The sequence below is a fragment of the Pristis pectinata genome, chromosome 7 (assembly GCF_009764475.1).
Source record: "Pristis pectinata isolate sPriPec2 chromosome 7, sPriPec2.1.pri, whole genome shotgun sequence".
Lineage (NCBI taxonomy): Eukaryota > Metazoa > Chordata > Chondrichthyes > Rhinopristiformes > Pristidae > Pristis > Pristis pectinata.
The window spans coordinates 25,705,220-25,725,171 of record NC_067411.1 but is presented as its reverse complement, the minus strand read 5'-3'; the positions used below and the strand labels follow the sequence as shown (position 1 = coordinate 25,725,171).

Below are 19,952 nucleotides of genomic sequence, written 5' to 3'. Positions count from 1 at the left end.
TTCCACCTCTTCATTATTCACTTCTGCCTTGTGTACAGTACCCTGATGGCACTATTCCACACCATTGCCCCCTTGCACATAACACAGATGGGGTCCACTGTCTTTGCTACCACTCCCAATCTTCAGGGGACTTCCACTCGATACGTCTCATCCTGTGAACCCCCAAGTCATAGAAGGCTACAAGGTGCTGGTAAATAGTAATTTGTAATTGGTTTATTATTGTCCAAGGTACAGCAAAAAACTTTGTGTTGCATACCATCCATACAGATCGTTTCATCACGTCAATGAGGTAGTACATGGGAAAAACAATAAGAGAGTGCGGAATAAAGTGTTACCGTTACAGAGAAAGTGCAGTGCAGGTAAACAATAAGGTGCAAGGTCATAACGTGGTGGATTGTGAGGTCAAGAGTCCATCTTATCATACTTGGGGACCATTCAATAGTCTTATAACAGCAGGATAGAAGCTGTCCTTGAGCCTGGTGGTATGTGCTTTCAGGCTTTTGTATCTTCTGCCCAATGGGAGGGGGGAGAAGAGAGAATGTCCGGGGTGGGTGGGGTCTTTGATTATGTTGTCTGCTTTACCAAGGCAGCAAGAAGTGTAGATGGAGTTCATTGAAGGGATGGCTGGTTTCCGTGATGTGCTGAGCTACATCCACAACTCTCTGCAGTTTCTTGTGGTTCCGGGCAGAGTAGCTGCCATACCAAGCTGTGATGCATCCAGATAGGATGCTTTCTATGGTGCATGATAAAAATTAGTGAGGGTTTAAGGGGACATGCCAAATTTCTTTTGCCTCCTGAGGAAGTGGAGGCGCAGGTGTGCTTTCTTGGCCATGGCATCTACATGGTTTGACCAGGACAGGCTATTGGTGATATTCACCCCTAGGAACTTGAAGCTTTCAACCCTCTCGACCTCAACACCATTGAGGTAAACAATGCATCGCCACCCTACTTGTAGTCAATGACCAACTCTTTTGTTTTGCTGACATTGAGGGAAAGGTTGTTGTCATGACACCATGCCACTAGGCTCTCTATCTCCTTCCTATAATCCGACTGATCATTATTTGAGATTTGGCCTGCTACAATGGTATCATCTGCAAACTTTTAGATAGACTTAGAGCAGAATCTGACCACGAAGTCATGAGTGTATAGGGAATAACGTAGGGAGCTGAGGACGCAACTTTGTGGGGCACTGGTGTTGAGGATAGTCATGGCGAAGGTATTGCTGCCTATCCTCACAGATTGTGGTTTGTTGGTCAAGAAGTCAAGGATCCAACTGGAAAGGGAAGTGTTGAGTCCCAGTTTGAGGGGTCTGGAGATGAGTTTGCTTGGAATTATGGTATTGAAGGTGGAGCTGTGGTCAATAAGCAATAGTCTAATGTGGATGTCTTTACTGTCCAGATACGCCAGAGATGAGTGTAGGGCTGGGTATACAGCGTCCGCCATGGACCTGTTTCCGCAGTAGGTGAATTGTAGTGCTACAACTAAATAGTCTTAGATAGAGATAGATACAGCACAGAAACATGCCTTTTGGCCAACTAGACACTCATTCCATTCCATTCGATCATGAAGTGCTGCGAGGGGCTGGCCATGACCTAGGGATTTGATGGTTAGCATGGACATAGCTGGCCAAAAGGCATGTTTCTGTGATGTATCCATCTCTGTCTAAGACAATTTAGTTGTAGCACTGACTATTTTGAATGGAGATTCTGAGACTGGATGGCTCCCCTAACATCTCAAGGCCTCCAGCATTTTGTGCACACAGCCTTCCCAACTTCAGCACTCACATGATCTGCTGGTTTCTCACCAAATCCACTTGTAGTGTCTTTATGAGTTGGATGCAAAGGAGAGCACGATGCCGTTACCATTTCTGTGGGTTTGTTCCCTGCCTGCACCTTGGCATTGTGCCCTATGTATCATTTCCATCCTATTCTGCAGGTTTCAGCATTCAGTTCAACCTGTCACAGATTTTCTTGAATTATTTCATTGCCAATTTGTACACTTAACAATCCCACAAAATCCAGTCTACTAAGGTCTAGCAATTTTTTGCTAGTGTCTTCAGCCTGACCACATATTCACCAATGGGATTCCTCCAACCTCTGGTTAGATATGCTAAACTTGTAGCTCTCAGAAATCTCTTACAGCAGTGAATAACAAACTTTCCAAATTACATCACATTGGCCTGATCTGATGGAAGGTCATGAATCTGTAATGTTAGCTCAGCTTCTTCTCTCCTCAGATGCCACTGGCCTGCTGGTTACTTCCAACATTCCCTTTTATTTCAGATATCAAGCAAAAGCTGTGTTCTGTATCTCATAAATTGTTTCTTTGTCTCTCTCCTCATTCCTCATTTATCTTCTTCTACTCCCTCTCTTCCTAACACAACAGGTGTGAGCAACAAGCCTTTGCAGCCCTCTCTCAGTCCACGCCACGGCCTCTTGTTTCATTGGTCTCCAGCCTGTCACAGATGTTCCCTTTGTTTTCTCCTTCCCTCTTTTTCTCTGCAACTTAAAACTTTGATTTCCATTTAAAAAGGGACCGGTAATCTTAATAAAAATAAATATGAATTTGTCTGATATTAAAGGGAGAAATGAATTCCGTACAAGTGACCTGAGGTGTTTTCTCACTTGACAATTAATGAAATGTCTCTATTCTTCACTGGAGGGTTATAGTACTCCAGCATTTTTGAAAAAAAGAGGCTTTTATTTCCCAAAAAAAGTAATTAATTTAAGTAGTTTTAAAATGTAAAAGGGAGTGATTTTACACCTGCCTACGTGACTGAGAATGGAGAACTGCCCAGTTCTGATACAAACTGGAAAAACTGGCCACTTGCTGCCTTCAGAGATTTTTAAGAGTGGAACATTTGGCTTGTACAACCAGAATGGAGGAGTAAAATAGTGCAGTTAATGCACTTTCACTGGAACAGATGACTGCGGACTTTCTGCAACTTTCAACTTATTTATTTGAGCAGGCAGCAAGGACACATGACTCACAATTCACTGCCCGGACTGCACTTGAGACAAATGCTTTTAGTTACATGCATCATTTTAAAGGATTTTGATAAAATGTTATGAAAGCCAGAGTCTTGCAAAGCCAAAATGACCTTTTGCAGAATATTTTTAGATGGACAAACAAAAAAAGCAACCAAATTTATTACTTTCAACAGAGTCCAATTAAAATGAGGAAGCAGCTTTTGTATTCAAGGTATTTTGCCCTGAACAGTGGAATGGAAATTGCATAACAGATACTCACAGGGCAGGATTGTTATGCAATGGATATGCCTACATGACATACTGCCCTTAACCACTTCCAACTGACTTCCATAATTTGGTTCTAATTAATTATGTGCAATAGGTTTATGTTCACGTAGCAGATTGGAATCATTTTTGGACACATTTTTGTCCATCAATCAACTGCATCTTTAGTCATGCAGATGGATAAGGACAGAATGACCACAACTGAAGTATCAGGTTCTTGAAATTAATAGAGTGGATTTTCCAGTCAGTCAATATGGTCCTGCTGGTTCTGTAGAGGGGAAGGAACTGAGAAGTAAGGAGATTACAAGTTTGCCAGAAAGTAGCTTGGCAAGGTCAGTATCCTAAGAATGTCATGGTACATTTTACCAAAATAGCAAAGCAGCCCAAAAACTTACAGTACCACCCAGAAGCCAGAATATTATGCCAACAGGTGGAGAATCCTCTGAGGCTTCCTAATTCCCCCCAGAGTGTGTGTTATATACAAGTAGACAAGCAAGCATATAATTCTGTATTCCACACCAAACTGCAAGTAGCTGGCAAACTTGGAAACTCTACACTTTTCGATCTCCCCCCTCCAATGGCCATATTGACTGACAGCAAATTCCACTCCATTGATTTCAGTCACTTGAGACGTATCACTTGGATGATCATAGTTCTGAATGTCACTTACCTAGAATGCATACTGGGAAACTGCACATGTGGCTGAGACTTACAACAATGAATGGACAGAAAATTGTGGGCTATATTTGAATAATTTCCAACTTTCTATGAACTAGCAACTAACTCAGGATTTCACAAACGGGAATTTTAATTCTCAAGAACGTTTGGAATGTGTATTTGTGTTTTTATGTCTTTTCGCTTGCTAACATATTTGCTTTGAATTTCCTGCTCATCTATTTCTGTTCTAGAGTTGGGTATTTTCTGTCTTTCTAGACTCAAACTGCTCCACCTGATTTGGTGAGGCAGAGATAAGGGCTGTTCTCCTGACTTTACTGGTTCTGATCAATGATCACATTCAAAATATTGAGAGCTGGAGGAACTCAGCAGTTCGACATTTGAGTCGAGACCCTTCACATGGACTGATTCAGTCGAGATGAAGGGTTTTAACCTGAAACGTAGACTGTCCATTTCCCTCCATAGATGTCGCCTGACCCGCTGAGTTCCTACAGCTTTTTGTTCCATATTCCTGCATCTGCAGTCTCTTATTTCTACATTCGAAATATTAACCTACTGCTTAATGTCAAAAGCTGATTAGTGATTTCCCAATGTTGATTTTTGATCTGGACAAACTTATTAATCAGTGTAATTCTTGGCAACCATGCTTAATGTTGATGGTAATTGTGAAGCATCGTATGACAATTAACCAATTATAAGAAAAATATCTTAATGAGGGTAAAGTGAAATGGGTATGTCAGCTGTGGGATGCATAGCCTTAGCTACTGATTAGTCCAACAGGTTTCAGGATTCAGAAGTGTGGAATAGATAGCTTGATACAAAAGCTTTGGAGATAAATAAGTTCACTTTACTTCAAATCAGTGGAGAAGTACATCCACATACTAAATTAGAGATTGTACTTCAATCAATCAGTAAGAACCTTATAGTACAATTGCACAGTTCCAACGGTGTCCACAAAACACTCTTACACTTTCAACCTCTTTTCTTAATATAACTGCAAATTACATGAAAATTTAAATGCATATGTAAAAATACTCATATGCTAAGGACACCAAAAGAATGGTCAGTTTAGCTGTGACCTCAGGCATGGTTCTTTATGTGGCAACTGACCAATGTTGTCTCTTCTCTCTATTGCAATACCAAAAGCTGTTAAGCTGAACCATTTATACTTTCAAAATGACTTAATCCCATATTTTTCCATTAAGTTTATAGTTAAAATTGGTTTGCTTTATTCTTTCTCCAGTGTACATGCCTCCCAAGCCCGATTTGTTCAAAGATATTCTGGGAGTTGACAAAGTATTCTGTCAGACTCTGCAGACAGAGAATGTGTGTGGTTTTAGGTGGGCTGGTTCACCTGCTGTTAAACACACTGCCTGCTGATGTTGCCCCCAACAACTAAAAGCCCAGGAACACAGAAACTACTGGAGAAAGGGGAATCCTGCTTGTGTGACCTGGCCCAGCTGAGATAATTTGCCTTGTAGGATATTGGTGAAGGCCAGAAACTCACATACCATGTTCAGGGCTATTTGGCAGTGATTTTACCAACTTATACCAGATGGTGCTGTACATAATGCACTGTGGGCTTTCAGGTGTGATGGCTTCTGAATTTATTGACATTATGTATGTTTCTCAACAATCTCTCAATTGGATGGTATCTTTATTTATAATCCTACTTTAATCTAAATAATAGATTTAAACTTCAGTCTTAAAAATTACTGAAGAGTTGTTAAACTTTACACAAATCCTTGCTGATTCTGCCAATATTATTATGATTTTGAAATAAAGGCAAAAATTTCTGATTAGGAGATGGATCGGAGTCTGTGACAAGAAACAAACTAATGTTTCAGGTTAATAACCCTTCATCAGATTTGGGAAAGTGAAAAAAACAAGATATTTTAAATTGCAGGTAGAGAGACAGAGATGGAGAGGACAGAGGAGACATCTTGACAGGGTGCAGATCGAGGTTTTCCAGGTGACAGGATTGCTTTTGATACCATCTGCGGGAAGGGAATGAATGAAGAGGAAGATGAATGAAGGCACTTAGAGAAAAAGAACATCCTTGATCAGTGAGGTGTAGAACACAGCAACTGCTGGAAATCTGAAATAATGCTGGTAATACTCAGCAGATCATGCAGCATCTGTGTAGAGAGAAATACTGAGTTAATGTAACAGCAGAGCTGGCCAGTTCTGACACAAACAAGAAAGGCTGGTTATTGAATTCACTTATGATTTTGATATGCACTGGTATCAAGTGCCTAATGACTTTTACTAGTTTTCTCTACTACCGATGTTAGGGTAGCTTATAGTTCCCTGTTTTTTCTCCACCTCATTTCATAAATAGCAGGATTATATTTGCTACTTGCTGGTCTACAGGCAACCTTATAAAATATCTTTTAAAATTATAATGCATCTACTATCTTTGTTGTCACCTCTTTTAAAACTTGAGAATATACGCCAAGAAATATGTTGTCCTTTACTCCAATCTAACCTCCAGTTTAAGTTTCTTATTTTCAATAGGTCTTTGTTTTTCCACTTTTTTTTAGAAACTGGTTTGTACCTTCTACTGTAAAGACAGATTTGTTTAATGTCCCCCTTCTCCTGACCCTTAATGTAAAGATTCCTTTTTTTTACTCGCTGTGGAAGCTTTTAAAATCTACGTCTCTTGTTAGTTAACTCTTATCTTCTATTTTTCTTCCCTTTCAATTTCTTGGTAATTTATTATTGAATTCTAAAATCCTCCCAATCAAAAAGGGACTTTGACAGGTTATAAGCCTCTTCCTTTAATCTAAAATTATCTTTTCTTTGTTTTACCACAGTTCAATCACTCCTCCTATAACATTTAATCTTTAAGGGAATGTTTATTTGTTGGGATTTTGGAGTGAATGCTTTAAATGTTTGCCTTTGTTTATCTATCACCATATCTTTAATTTCCAAAGTTAACATACCCAACACATTTCTCATGCCAACTATGTTCAGGTTTGATTCTAATTTCATTCCTTCTTGACTAAATCACTCTCAACCTCATTACAGATCCTCCCCAGATTATGAACACATGACTTACGTACAGCCCATACATATAAACAAGCGTTTGGGACCACATCAGGATGGATTTGCCAGCTGCAGGCATCTTTTGCCTTGTGGGAACTTGGTTTATAGCAATATCATTGCATCATGCAGAGAAATCTAAATGGTTGAGTTGGGCTATATTTTTATTTACGTATATAGCCAGGTGGCCACATTTCCAATTTATGAACTGTTCAGATTATCAACAGAAAGGGAACCCTGTAATAACTTGGGGAGGACCTGTACTGCATTTTTTCATATTACAATTACTTTACCCAGAGACTCGTTTACAAGCTTATTAATTAACCCTGTCTCATGACACAGATTTCAAAATAACCTTTCCCATTGCAGGTCCCTTAACATTAATTTGAATGCATTCCATGAACTCACCTCACACATTATTGTTGTAGATTTCATTTTTCTCGTCTCTATGGAGGTTACAGTCCCCAGTGGTTACCATATTACCCAGGTAATGTGTATCTTTAATTTCCTTCTGTACATCTGTTATTTCCTTTTGCCCAATACTACATTCAGTCTCAGGGCTTTATAAATGGCAACACCAGTTTTTTATTCACCCTATCATTCTTCATCTTGATTTTCAGTTCAACATCTTGATTTTCAGAGAGAAGATTCTTTCTCTTTACTATTTATATCTCACTCTTTGTTATTAGTGTGTCCCACTATCAGTTCCACCTGCCTATCTTCTCTAAATGTCAGGTATTCTGAAATATTTAATTCCCAGCATTGGTTACTCTGCAACTACATCACCACAATGGCTATGAGATCAATTTTTTCTTAGTATTGTGTTATTAATTGAACTATTTAACTGTGAATATTTTGTGCATATTGACATTATGCCTCTATTTCCCCCAATATCATTTGTTACTTTTCCCCAGTTAGTTAAGATATCCGTTCTTTCTTGACTGATTGCTTTTATACCTAAATTGCTAAACTTCTCTGCAGCCTCATTTTCCTAAACTCTCCCACTCTATATGCCATCAACCACTCCTCCAGTTTCATTAGTTAAAAACACTGCTGCCAGCATTGCCATTTGATTTGCAGGACTCTGGTTTAAACGGAGCTTTTTGAAATGGAACAGCTGCTTCCTTCCCCAATACCATGTCCAGTGACTGATGAACCAAAACACCTGCCTCCCATACCACCCTTCAGCCACACATTGCCGTTTATAATAGGTTTGTCTCTTTGTGTGTCGTTCAGGGATCTTGGAGTCCACATTCACAGAATCCTGAAGTTAGGAGGACAGATAGCTATTACAAACAGAAGATGCCAGGGTGGTTTTCTTTGGAATAAAGGAGGAGGGTTGTATAAAACTGTGACACCCCAATACAGGCCAGGCCAGTGACCAGATCCTAATAAATAAATAAAACACAGATATGCAGTAAATTTATGGGGTGAATTTTACACTTATTAATTCTCTGAGAAATGGGATACTCTATCACTTTTGGCATTTAGTATTAACATGGATTATTCCCAAATTGAAAATAGTATTTTTAGAAGCAGGGCATAAATTGCTGTTGTGTTCAACAAAATCCCAATCTCAAAAAATCCTGTTCATGTGGCTCTTTTCCATTTACCAAACCACTGGGGCAATCCTCAGTGGGATCGTCCATTATTACTGAACTAGGGGATGTTTGGTGCAGTAAACCAAAAGACACTTGGGGCAAGATTGGAACAATCCCAAGTTGACAACAGAAGAGGGATTTCCATTTTATTTCCCTGTGCTACATCTCATATAAATTTGAAGGAAAATAAACTGCACATATTGGCAAAACAATACTCAGCCCCACTTACCCTTCAAGATGATCTGCGAGAATTTACACTCCTCAGAGATGTACATAATGCAGCTATATCAGATAAGCCTAATGTCTGTCACAGGCAAAACTTATACAATGGGCTCAAGCTTTGGGAAAAGATTAGTGCCTGTTCTGGGCCAGTATTGAATTAAAGAAAGCAGGCGGTACGAATGGTGCAGCAGTTGGTGCTGCTGCCTCACAGTCCAGGGACCTGGGTTTGATCTTGACCTTGCATGATGTCTGTGTGGGGTTTGAGTATCTTCTCTGTGACTTGTATGGGTTTCGAGAAGCTTTGATTTCCTTCCACATTGCATAAAAATGTCAGTAGATTAACTGGCCACTGTAAGTTTCTCCTTAGTACAGGTTAATGGCAAAAAGAATCAAAGCGGAGTTGATCAGTATTCAGAGAGAGCAAGTTGCAGGGGTACAGAGAAATAAGGAGAGGAGGGTTGCTGGCATGGACCTGATGGGCCAAATGGCCCATTTCTGTGTCATTAAGTGTATAAGGTATATAAAAACTGATAATCTGTTTTTTATATGAAACAAAATGCGATTTTATTTTGATGGAAGCTTCTTTGATCAAAAGCATGGTCTCATAACTCACTACATGAAAGGACAGAAATACTCAATACATTTCAATCCTGTCAGGATGAGCACATGATACTTTAGGGCAATGATTGACAATGGGGTAGTGAGAATACTTTGAATAGCTGTAGTGTTTTTATCCAGCATAAACAGAATAGCCTCATTTTGTGCCAAAAACATCTGTGTTTCTTTGATTTTGATATGAGCTTAGGAGCCATGCACTGGAAACTTGAGTTCCCCTGAGTGGTCCACTCATAAAGACCAAGTGTTAAATGTGCATTGTAGTGACTTGACATTGATGAAGTTATCCAACATCAAGCCAGGAAACGATATTGCTAAAGAAAATCAAAGAACATTAACAAAGCCATAAATTATTTAAAAAAAATTAGTGAAATGCATTTGAAATAGAAATTGGATTATCCACAATATTACATCAATTTCCTGAGAAAAGGCACCTTATGTTTAGTTTAAGAACAGCCAGAAGTATTAAAATGAAAATGAAATCTTTATATCCCCACTCTCCGGATAGTTTCTTATTTATAATCCCACCTGTCTGCTCCCTAATCTCTAATTTGCATAATTTAGCATAAAAATTTAGATTACTTGCAGTCCCAGGATACAAGAGTTATCGCATAATAATGGCTGGAAAATGCTGGGATATGCTGGCAATTCTGTGCCGAACAGCCAATGGGTTTTGGAAAGTTTGCAGCTCTTGAATGAAGTCCTGAATTTACCAGTCAAGTTCTGCTAGGAAATCTCCCACTAAACCTACCAGCAAGTTGAAGAGACAGGAATAGTTGTAAGGTTGAAGAATAAGCATAATATAATTTACATTTTTGAAGAAGTGGAATTTGCTTTCATATTTTAATGATTTAACAGTGTTTTAGGTATTTTGTGATTGAATTTCTTGTACATTTTTTAAATCTATAATTTGCATTTTTTAAATTATTTCATTGAAAATCCTGACAGTTTTAGCAGCAGAAGGAGCGTGGCTTTGTCAATTAGCAAAGTTTCCTTCATCTGCTTTGTCCTTGGGGTTTCTTGTGACCCACCCATGTGAAGGCAGTACATGGTGCAAGGCCCTGCCACACTTCAAATCTTCACTGTTTTGGACAGGGAGTGAATTTACCAACAAGTCAACATCAGAACTCTGCAAAAGGAAAGCACATACCATTTCCATATGTCAAGTGAAGACTGCAATTTCTGGCCTATTATTTTGAGACTAGGATCGACAGTAAGACTGAAGCATTGGATCATGCTTTGCACAGGATGCACTTATTACACATTAAACAGGCCACTTGACCCAACCAGTCCTTTTTTGGCGGTAATCTTTTGAGCCTCCTCCTGTCTTTACTGATCTAAATCCATCCATTTAATTCTCCAATCCCTTCTCCCCCATATGCTTGCTCAACCTCCCCTTAAGTGCATCTTTATTATTCACATCAACCAATCTCTGTTGTAATGAATTCCACATTCTTGTCACATTCTGGATAATTAAAGTTTCTTCTGAACACAAGAACACTCTATTGTGGCCAAACCATTATTGCTTCAGCAGCTGTGTACACCACTGTATTGAACACGTAGGTCATGAGTTAGGACATGGTTGCCTCACCTGTAGAATAAAAGTGATGTCAAGCTCTTTGATAAATAACAACAAACAACCTGCTGGAAGAACTCAGCAGGTCGAGCAGCATCTGTGGAAAGGAATTGTCAACGTTTTGGGTCACAATCTTGCATCAGGACTGGATGCTGCTTGACCCGTTGAGTTCTTCCAGCAGATTGTTTGTTGCTCCAGGTTCCAGCATCTGCAGTCTCTTGTGTCTCCATTGATAAATAGTGTCATTTGACTAATATACCTCAAGTTTTACAGATACTGGACAAGCATTTGTTTTCTTATCATACTCTCTATTTTCTACTCTCTACATTGTTGGTGGTTAAAACGTTCCACACAAAACAAGAGAGAACATTGTTTGATCTTCAGTTTAGCTTTAGAGCATGATCAACACTTCCAACACAAAATATAATATTCCTTCAACTCCAAAAGCTTCCACCAGCATTAAGAGCATAGAACTTTCGAGGAGTCAATTCTAGCCAATTTCTCTGGCGCTCCATAATCTTTAGTTCCAAGCATTTTATTAAAACAGGGTCTACTTTTGAATCAAATTTATTAGCAAACCAATGGCCATCGTCAAGGAGCCACCTGAGCTCAGCAGAACCATAGATGCAGACGCTGCGGCGGTGAGTGCCTGTGCAAGGTGGGTATAGGTCTTCCTCAAGGTAGCTCCACTTCACCAGCCTTGTCTTACTTTGCAGATCAGTCACTTCAGCCCCAGACCTGGGGAGCTCACCTGGTACTCCAGGCACTCGCACCATACTTGCCCAGAAGTGCTCATCTGGTGAGTATGTATCTGCAGACCATGCAAGGAAATCTTTGGCTACTATGCTGTTATTGATGTATTTGGCAAATTCATAACTTAAAACAAAGTAGGCACTGCCAGAGAATATTTCAATGCTATGGGGGGCAGGATCCTTCTTTGTGTCCGTTTTGATAAGTATGTCTTTGGACTCATCTAAGCTATTTTGAAACTGATGGTGAAACATAAATCGCTCTTGTTTAACTGCACTGGGTTTCACAGATTCCAACATGTTAGCTCCATTCAGCTTCTTCAGTTCAGATACCAGTTCTAAGTTGGATCGCAATGGTAAATCTTGGCCACACAAATTGATAACGTACTTCCACTGGACAGAAGAGCTGAGAAGATCTGACAAGCAGTTGAGATCTGCTTGGAGTCTGGAGATATGAGTGTAATGCACCAATTCTATCTTTGTTGCAATGAATACATTAGGTAAACACCTGGCTAAATTCTCTAAGGCAGCTTTGAAAGATTTTGAGGATTTCTGGTCATAATGGACACAATATATATTTTGGGGCATATAAATCATTTTTAGTAACCTTTCCACCATAACAGCATCTTTATGAACAACCAGAGAAAATGCCAAAGGATACTCCTGCTCTTCTTCTGAGGTCAAATTGTTGTGGTATGCTCTGTGGTGAAGGTATTGAGCACAGTTTGATGTCATCAACTCAACATCTTCATCTTCCAAATCAACAATGTTACCTTTGCGTATTTCTAAAGTTTTTCCCACCTCCACTGGGCTGTAGTTGTAGATGGCAGTGCAATTTATTTCAAGCTTTGATTGCAAGTACTTGACATTCTTTCTGTTCCGCACAAATGGGGAAGTACTCCAGAAAGGTTCTACTAACCAGCTTTTCTGTGAGCCATTGTCTATGTAATTGTAACAGAGTTTTATGAGGCACAACAGTGTAAGAATTAAAAGCAGCCAAAGCATGCTCTTCAGATGAATTTTTCTAGAGGAACTCTTGCAATACATTCTGCAAAACAGAAGCCCCAAATATCAGCACAAGCAAATGTGAACATCATTTAGAACACATAAAAATCATAGGGAGTAGGCCATAACATCATAGGTAGTGTAGCGGTTAGTGTAACACTATTACAGCATCAGCGACCCGGGTTCAATTCCTGCCACTGTCTGTAAGGAGTTTGTACGTCTTCCCCATGTCTGCGTGGGTTTCCTCCGGGTGCTCTGGTTTCCTCCCACATTGCAAAGATGTACAGATTAGGAAGTTGTGGGCATGCTATGTTGCGCTGGAAGCGTGGCGACACTTGCGGGCTGCCCCCAGAACACTCTACACAAAACGTGCATTTCACTGTGTTTCGATATACATGTGATTAATAAAGAAATCTTGCCTCATCTTATGTGGTCCCATGAGCCTGCTCCATTATTCAATAGGATCATGACTAATCTAATCTTGTCTTCAATTCACCTTTTCTGTCTGTTCCCCATAACCCTTGTCTCCTTCATAATACAAAAATCTATCTCAGCTTTGAATATACTCAATGATTCAGCCTCCACTGCTCTCTATATTAGAGAATTCCAAAGTGTCCCAACTTCCTGAAAGAAGAAATTCCTCCTCATCTCCATTTTAAATCGTCAACCCTTTGTATTGAAACCAAGTTTTGGATTGCCTCACTAAGTAAGTGATCGCACACAAAACTATTCATAAGATATTTTCTTATAAGGTTTAAAGCAATCATGGAATTGTAGAGTCATAGAAGAGCGCAGCAATGAAAATGAGGCAGGCTAAATCTCTGGTTCTCCTTCAAGTTACAATTCAGCTGGACCCACTATTATTTTCTATTTGCAATTTGGGGACATCAATGGCAAGGCCAGTGTTTATTGTACCTTCCCAACTGCCCTGCAGAAGCATTTGATGAGTCATTATCACAAACTACTGCAGCCATTGTAGAGAGGGTACTTCTAGGTATTGGAGATCTTGAAAGATGCTGCCAAAAAAGCCTTGGGTTATTCAGCAGTGATTCTTTAGATAGTGCAGACTGGAGGTATCATCTGTCAGTGATGAAGGAATTAAATGTTTAAGGTAATGTATAATGTGTTAAATTGTTTTAAATTGTTCCAAGCTTCTAGACTGTCATTGTAGCTGACCACATCCAAGCAAATGTCTGCCCCCATTACTGTAGTTAATGGGGCTCTCAACCAAGGTCCTTCATTTCCTGAACTTCCACTTTCCCCTCTTCTACTCCCCTCCAGAACAAGGATAGGGTTACCCTGGCCATCTTCCACCCCACCAGTCTTTGGTGATGTACCAAGTCTCCTCAAACTCTTAATGAAATAGAGCCGCTGGTGTGCCTTCTTCGTGATTGCATCAATGTGTTGAGCCCAGGATAAATCCTTTGAGGAAGGAATAGGCAGGAACTAGGGACAGTTAATAGGGAACAGCTGTTTTTGGGCAAGTCCACATCTGAAATGTGGAGGGTGTTTACAGGCAAACTACACAGAGTACAGGACAGGTATGTTCCAGTAAGAAGGAAGGACAAAGATGGCAAGGTCAGGGAACCTTGGATGTCAAGAGAGTGGTGAACTTAGTCAAGAAGAAAAAGGAAGCGTATGCAAGATTTAGGAAGCTAAAATCAAAACAGAGCCCTTGAGGATTATAAAGAAGCCAGAAAAGAACTCAAGGAAGTGAATTAGGAAAGCCAGGAGGGGGCCATGAAAAGTCCTTGGCAAGTAGGATTAAAGAGAATCCCAGGGCATTCTATACATACACCAAGAATAAGAGGATAACTAGGGAGAGGGTAGGACCACTCAAGGATAAAGGAGGGAACATGTACTTGGAGGCGGAAGATGTGGGAGAGGTCCTAAATGAGAACTCTGCATCAGTATTTACCAAGGAGAAGGATGTGGAAGATAGGGAGATCAGTGTGGAGTGTGCTAATATGCTAGGGCATTTTGAAATAATTAAGGAGGTTGTGTTGGGTCTCTTGAAGAGCATTAAGGTGGACAAGTCCCCAGGGCCTAATGGGATAGATCCCAGGTTATTGAGAGAGGCAAGAGATGAGATCACTGGGGCCTTAACCAAGATCACCTTGTCCTCCCTAGTCACAGGCGAGGTCCCAGAGGACTGGCAGGTAGCTAATGTTGTCCCATTATTCAAGGGAAATAGGGATAATCCTGGAAACTATAGACTGGTAAGTCTCACGTCAGTGGTAGGGAAGTTACCGGAGAAGATTCTTTGGGATAGGATTTATGAGCATTTGGAAAACCATGGCCTAATTAGGGACAGTCAGCATGGCTTTGTGTGGGGCAAGTCATGTCTTACTAACTTGATTGAGTTTTTTGAGGAGGTGACAAGGGTGATTGATGAAGGTAGAGTTGTGGATGTTGTCTACATGGATTTTAGTAAGGTGTTTGACAAGGTCCCTCATGGGAGGTTCATCAGGAAAATTAAGATACATGGGATCCATGGTGAGTTGGCCGTTTGGATTCGGAATTGGTTTGCTCATAGAAGATAGAAGGTAGTGGTCGATGGGACTTATTCTAGCTGGAGATCTGTGACGAGTGGTGTTTCTCCTGGATGAAAATGTACATGGGTGGGTTAGTAAGTTTGCAGATGATATGAAGATTGGTGGTACTGTGGATGGGGTAGAAGACTGGCAAAGGATACAGCTAGATATAGATCAGTTGCAGATATGGACGGAGAAATGGCAGATGCAGTTTAATCCATCCAAGTGTGAGGTGTTGCACTTTGGGAGATCAAATGTAAAGAGACAGTGCACCGTTAATGGCAAGATACTTAACAATGTTGATGTGCAGAGGGATCTTGGGGTTCAAGTCCATAGATCCCTGAAAGTGGCTACACAGGTTGATAGGATGGTAAAGAAGGCATATGGCATGCTTGCCCCTTTATTAGTTGAGGAATTGAGTTCAAGAGTCAGGAAGTTATGTTGCAGCTTTATAACATTCTAGTTAGGACGCATCTGGAGTATTGCACTCAATTCTGGTGACCATATTATAGGAAGGATGTGGAGGCTTTGGAGAGGGTGCAGAAGAAGTTTACCAGGATGCTGCCTGGATTAGAGGGCATGTGCTATAAAGAGAGGTTGGACAAACTTGTGTTGTTTTCTCTGGAGTGGAGGAGGCTGAAGGGAAATCAGATAGAGGTTAAAAGATTATGAGAGGCATAGATAGAGTAGACAGCTGGTGTCTTTTTCCCAGGGTTGAAATGTCTAATACCAAAGGGCATGCATTTAAGGTGAGAGGGGGCAAGTTCAGAGGAGGTGTGCAGGGGTTTCCTCCGGGTGCTCCGGTTTCCTCCCACATTCCAAAGACGTATGGGTTAGGAAGTTGTGGGCATCCTATGTTGGCGCCGGAAGTGTGGCGACACTTGCGGGCTGCCCCCAGAACACTCTATTGCAAAAGATGTACTTCACTGTGTGTTTCAATGTACATGTGACTAGTAAAGATATCCGATCTTATCCCTCTGTTGCATGCTGTTTTTGCTGCTTAGCATGCAGGTATGCTTGGTGCTGCTCTTCACATGCCCCTCTGCACATTTCATTGGGGCACGGTTGACTGCAACAGTAGAGTGAGTGAGATGCCCAGCCGTGAGTTCACAGGTTGTCATGGGGTGTGTTTCTGCTGCTACTGATGCACCCCAAGGATACCCATTTTTGAGCTGTCAGATCTATTCTGGATCTATCCAATCGGCATGTTTGTTGTGCCACAGGACCTGATAGAGGGTGTCCTCAGTGTGAAGATGGGACTTTGTCTCCACAAGGACAGCACGGTGGTCACTTCTACTATTGCCATCATAAATCTTAGAACCATGGATTCATACAATCATACAGAAACTGGCCCTCTCAGTCCACCATGTCCATGCCAATTGTGATGCCAGGGCTCATGTCTCTCAACACCTTTCCTATCCAAGTATCTGTCCCTTTTAACCATTGGAATTTTATCCACCTCATCTGGCAGCTCATTCCAGATAATCACACCACAGATCTCCTTTAAGTTTCTCCCCTCTCACCTTAAACCTGTGTCCTCTAGTTCCAGACTCACCTGCCCTGGGAAAAAGACTCTATTTATCCCATCTATGCCCCTCATAATTTCATAAATCTCTCTAAAGTCACCTCAGCCTCCTATGAAACAGTGAGAATAAACCCAGCCTATCCAATGTCTCCTTGTAACTACAGCCCTCCATAACTAGTAAGATCACAGTATCTTCTGCACTTTCTTCATGGCTACCACACCCTTTCCTGTAGTGTGGTCACCAGAATTGTACACAATACTCTAAGTGCAGTCTAACCAGTACTTTGTACAGCATGATGTCTCAATGCATACTCAATGCCTCAGTCTATGAAAGTAAGCATACCAAATGCCTTTTTTACTACATTATCCACCTGTGTCACCACCTTCAGGGAACCATGGACTTGTATCCCAAGACCTCTCTAAACATTAATGCTCCTGAGGTCCCTGCCTTTACCCTACATGCCCCTGGACTGTCTTGGACCATGTTTAATTTTTATCTTGCTTATTAACTTTCAAGTGTTTGTTTGGCTCATTTAAATTGCAAATGTACCAATCAAAATATGTGTTTTTTTAAAGCTTGTATAACTGGATACTACAAACTAAAGAGCGCCCGGATTCTTGAACACAACTGCCCACATCCTTCCTCTGTGGTGCTCTGAATGGAACTGGAATGAATCGCCGTTCCGAATGCGTTAAAATACTGGGTATTCGGTTTGTCTCTACAACTAACTTCTCGGCTCCAGAAAAATTGAACGCGAGATTGCGGAAGTGGCACCAGCAAGACATAACATGAAAAATGTATGAATGTAATTGCAAAACCGTCTTTGCGCTCAAATGGCCAACTCATACTTTAACTCGCCTGTGGCACATTAATCATTTCCTACAAAAGTATAACTTGAACCCCGCCCGGTTAGTCTTTCAGCTTGGGCACTGGGATGAAGTGAGGAATGTATATACGATGTGACTGGATCCCAATAAAAGTGCAAATGGAAACATTTCCTGGTACCACAAGACCCTTCGACTCAATGGTATTTTTCCGACAGGAGTGTGACCGCTGTAACGCACAGGACGTATCCCTCGCTCCCTGCCACCCACCCACACACGCGCACACATATATAGGCTCGAGTTGGATAACACACACAACAGGAACTGAAAATTTAGAAAAAAAATCAAACTTCAGAAGCTAGAAACCTGAAACAAAAACAGAAGATACTGCAAATATTCAGCGGGCCAGGCAGCATCTGTAGGACGAAAAACAGAGTTAAATGTTCAGTTCCAGGACCTTTCGTCGAAGTTCTGATAGAAGATCCTGAGCTGAAACACTTCTCTTCCCACTAATGTTACCTGACCCGCTGAGTGTTGCTAACATTTTCTGTTTTCTAAACTACTAACGTTAAGGTAGATCCAACCGAGGGCGCTTCAGCCAAACACCACATGGTTCCCGTCTGTACATGCGTGAGGCGTTGAGTCGGGCAAGTAGCGAGATGTCATGGTCCGGGAGTTTCACTGCTGTCCGTAATTATTTCATCCTTAACTCTTGGGAAGTGTTTTCAGCCAAACCGGTTGCACGGGGCTACTCCCTCCTCCTTACTCCGCGTTCCCCAAACACTCCCCCACTCACGGGTCGATCTACCAGAGCTGCCGGAGTCACTTACAGAGTGAAGCGGTGCGGGACGCTCTGAAACAGAGGAAGACTGCTGTAGAGCCCCGGTGTGTCTAGCGGCGCAGCCCACGCTCCGTGCTGCCCACTCGGGAAACGCCGGGCTTGGGACGCCGGGGAAAGAGGCTGGGCCAAAGAGCGGGGTCAAACTTCTCTCGCTGGTCGTCAGGACACTTCCACTTCATCGACCGCTGTGTGTGTTTTGATCACGTCACGCCGTTACATAACTGTGAGCCGATTCAGACATTATCACAAGTGAACACGTCCGGTGAAATGGATACTCCCTGAGCCGGGCGCGGTGCGAATGTCTAACCTGAGAGCTTCAACCTGAGCTAATGCACTGTCCCGCCAGGCGTTCCCTTGCAGTTAGTCATGTACATTAATGATCTGGATGTGAATGTAGGAGGGTATGATTATTTGCACATGACAAGGTTGCGTTGTCGGTCGTGAGGAGGAAAAATAAGTCGGTAAGTTGGTAAGAAGGGCGGAGAAATTGAATTTAGTTCTGACAAATGTGAGCTGATAAGTATTGATTAGACTAATAAGGCAATGATATACACAAAATGGTGGAACCCTAGGGAGTACTGAAGAAGGGAGTGATCTTGGTGTAATGTCCAAAAGTCCTTGAAGGCAGGTAAGTTGGATAGGAAGATGCACAGGATACCTGCCCTCATTAGCCGGGGTTTAGAATATTAGAGCAGGGAGGTTATGATACAACTGTTCGTGACTGGACTAAAGTGGATGCAGAAGTGGAAGATGCGGAAGGGACATGGTAAGGGAATACATGATAAATGATACAGGATATGGAGAAGTCCAAAGGAAGAGAGAGATAGATAAAACTGCAAAGCAAATACACACATTACCAGCCAAGGCCCAGACCAGGGAAGTCATGCGAGAACTGTGTAAGTAGGAGTTTTAACTAAGTTTGTCAATGACACCGAAACTGAGAGTGTGGTTGAAATTTACATATAATATAAAAGGGTCGCAGAGTTCAATCAGAACTAGAATCTTGAGTTTAAATAAAACCAACAATGATAAGAGAGGCGAATTACCTAAAGTAAATTGATGAAAAAAGATTCAGAGGTTTGCCAGTAGAGAGACAATGGCAAACACTTAAAGAAAAATGGGTAAAATTGGTTTATTATTGTCACATGTATCGAAGTACAGTGAAAAACTTTGTTTTGCATGCCATCCATACAGGTCATTTCATCACATCGGTACATGGAGCTTGTACAAGGGAGAAGCAATAACATAATGCAAAATAAAGTGTTACAGTTTCAGAGAAAGTGCAGTGCAGGCAGACAATAAGGTACAAGGCCATGACGAAGTAGATTGTGAGGTCAAGAGTCCGTCTTATCATACAAGAGATCCGTTCAATAGTCTTATAGCAGTGGGATAGAAGCTGTCCTTGAGCCTAGTGATGTGTGCCCTCAGGCTCCTATATCTTCTGCCTGATGGGAGAGGGGAGAAGAGAGAATGTCCGGGGTGGGA

General features: G+C 41.3%; 1 protein-coding gene across 2 annotated transcripts; it reads right to left on the bottom strand.

Annotated features, from left to right (window-relative positions):
- Window positions 1–241: 241 nt before the first annotated feature.
- LOC127572560 (beta-1,3-galactosyl-O-glycosyl-glycoprotein beta-1,6-N-acetylglucosaminyltransferase 4-like) lies at window positions 242–18,901 on the bottom strand. Of its 2 annotated transcripts, none has more exons than XM_052019954.1 (2): window positions 18,457–18,901; window positions 242–12,785 (listed from the first exon to the last, which is right to left on the bottom strand). In XM_052019954.1, the coding sequence occupies exon 2, from the start codon at window positions 12,782–12,784 to the stop codon at window positions 11,423–11,425; it is 1,362 nt and encodes a 453-aa protein (XP_051875914.1). In that variant the 5' UTR covers window position 12,785; window positions 18,457–18,901; the 3' UTR covers window positions 242–11,422. The 2 variants fall into 2 exon arrangements, with proteins under 2 accessions (XP_051875914.1, XP_051875913.1); XM_052019953.1 differs by lacking the exon at window positions 18,457–18,901 and adding an exon at window positions 18,194–18,440.
- Between the last annotated feature and the right edge of the window lie 1,051 nt (window positions 18,902–19,952).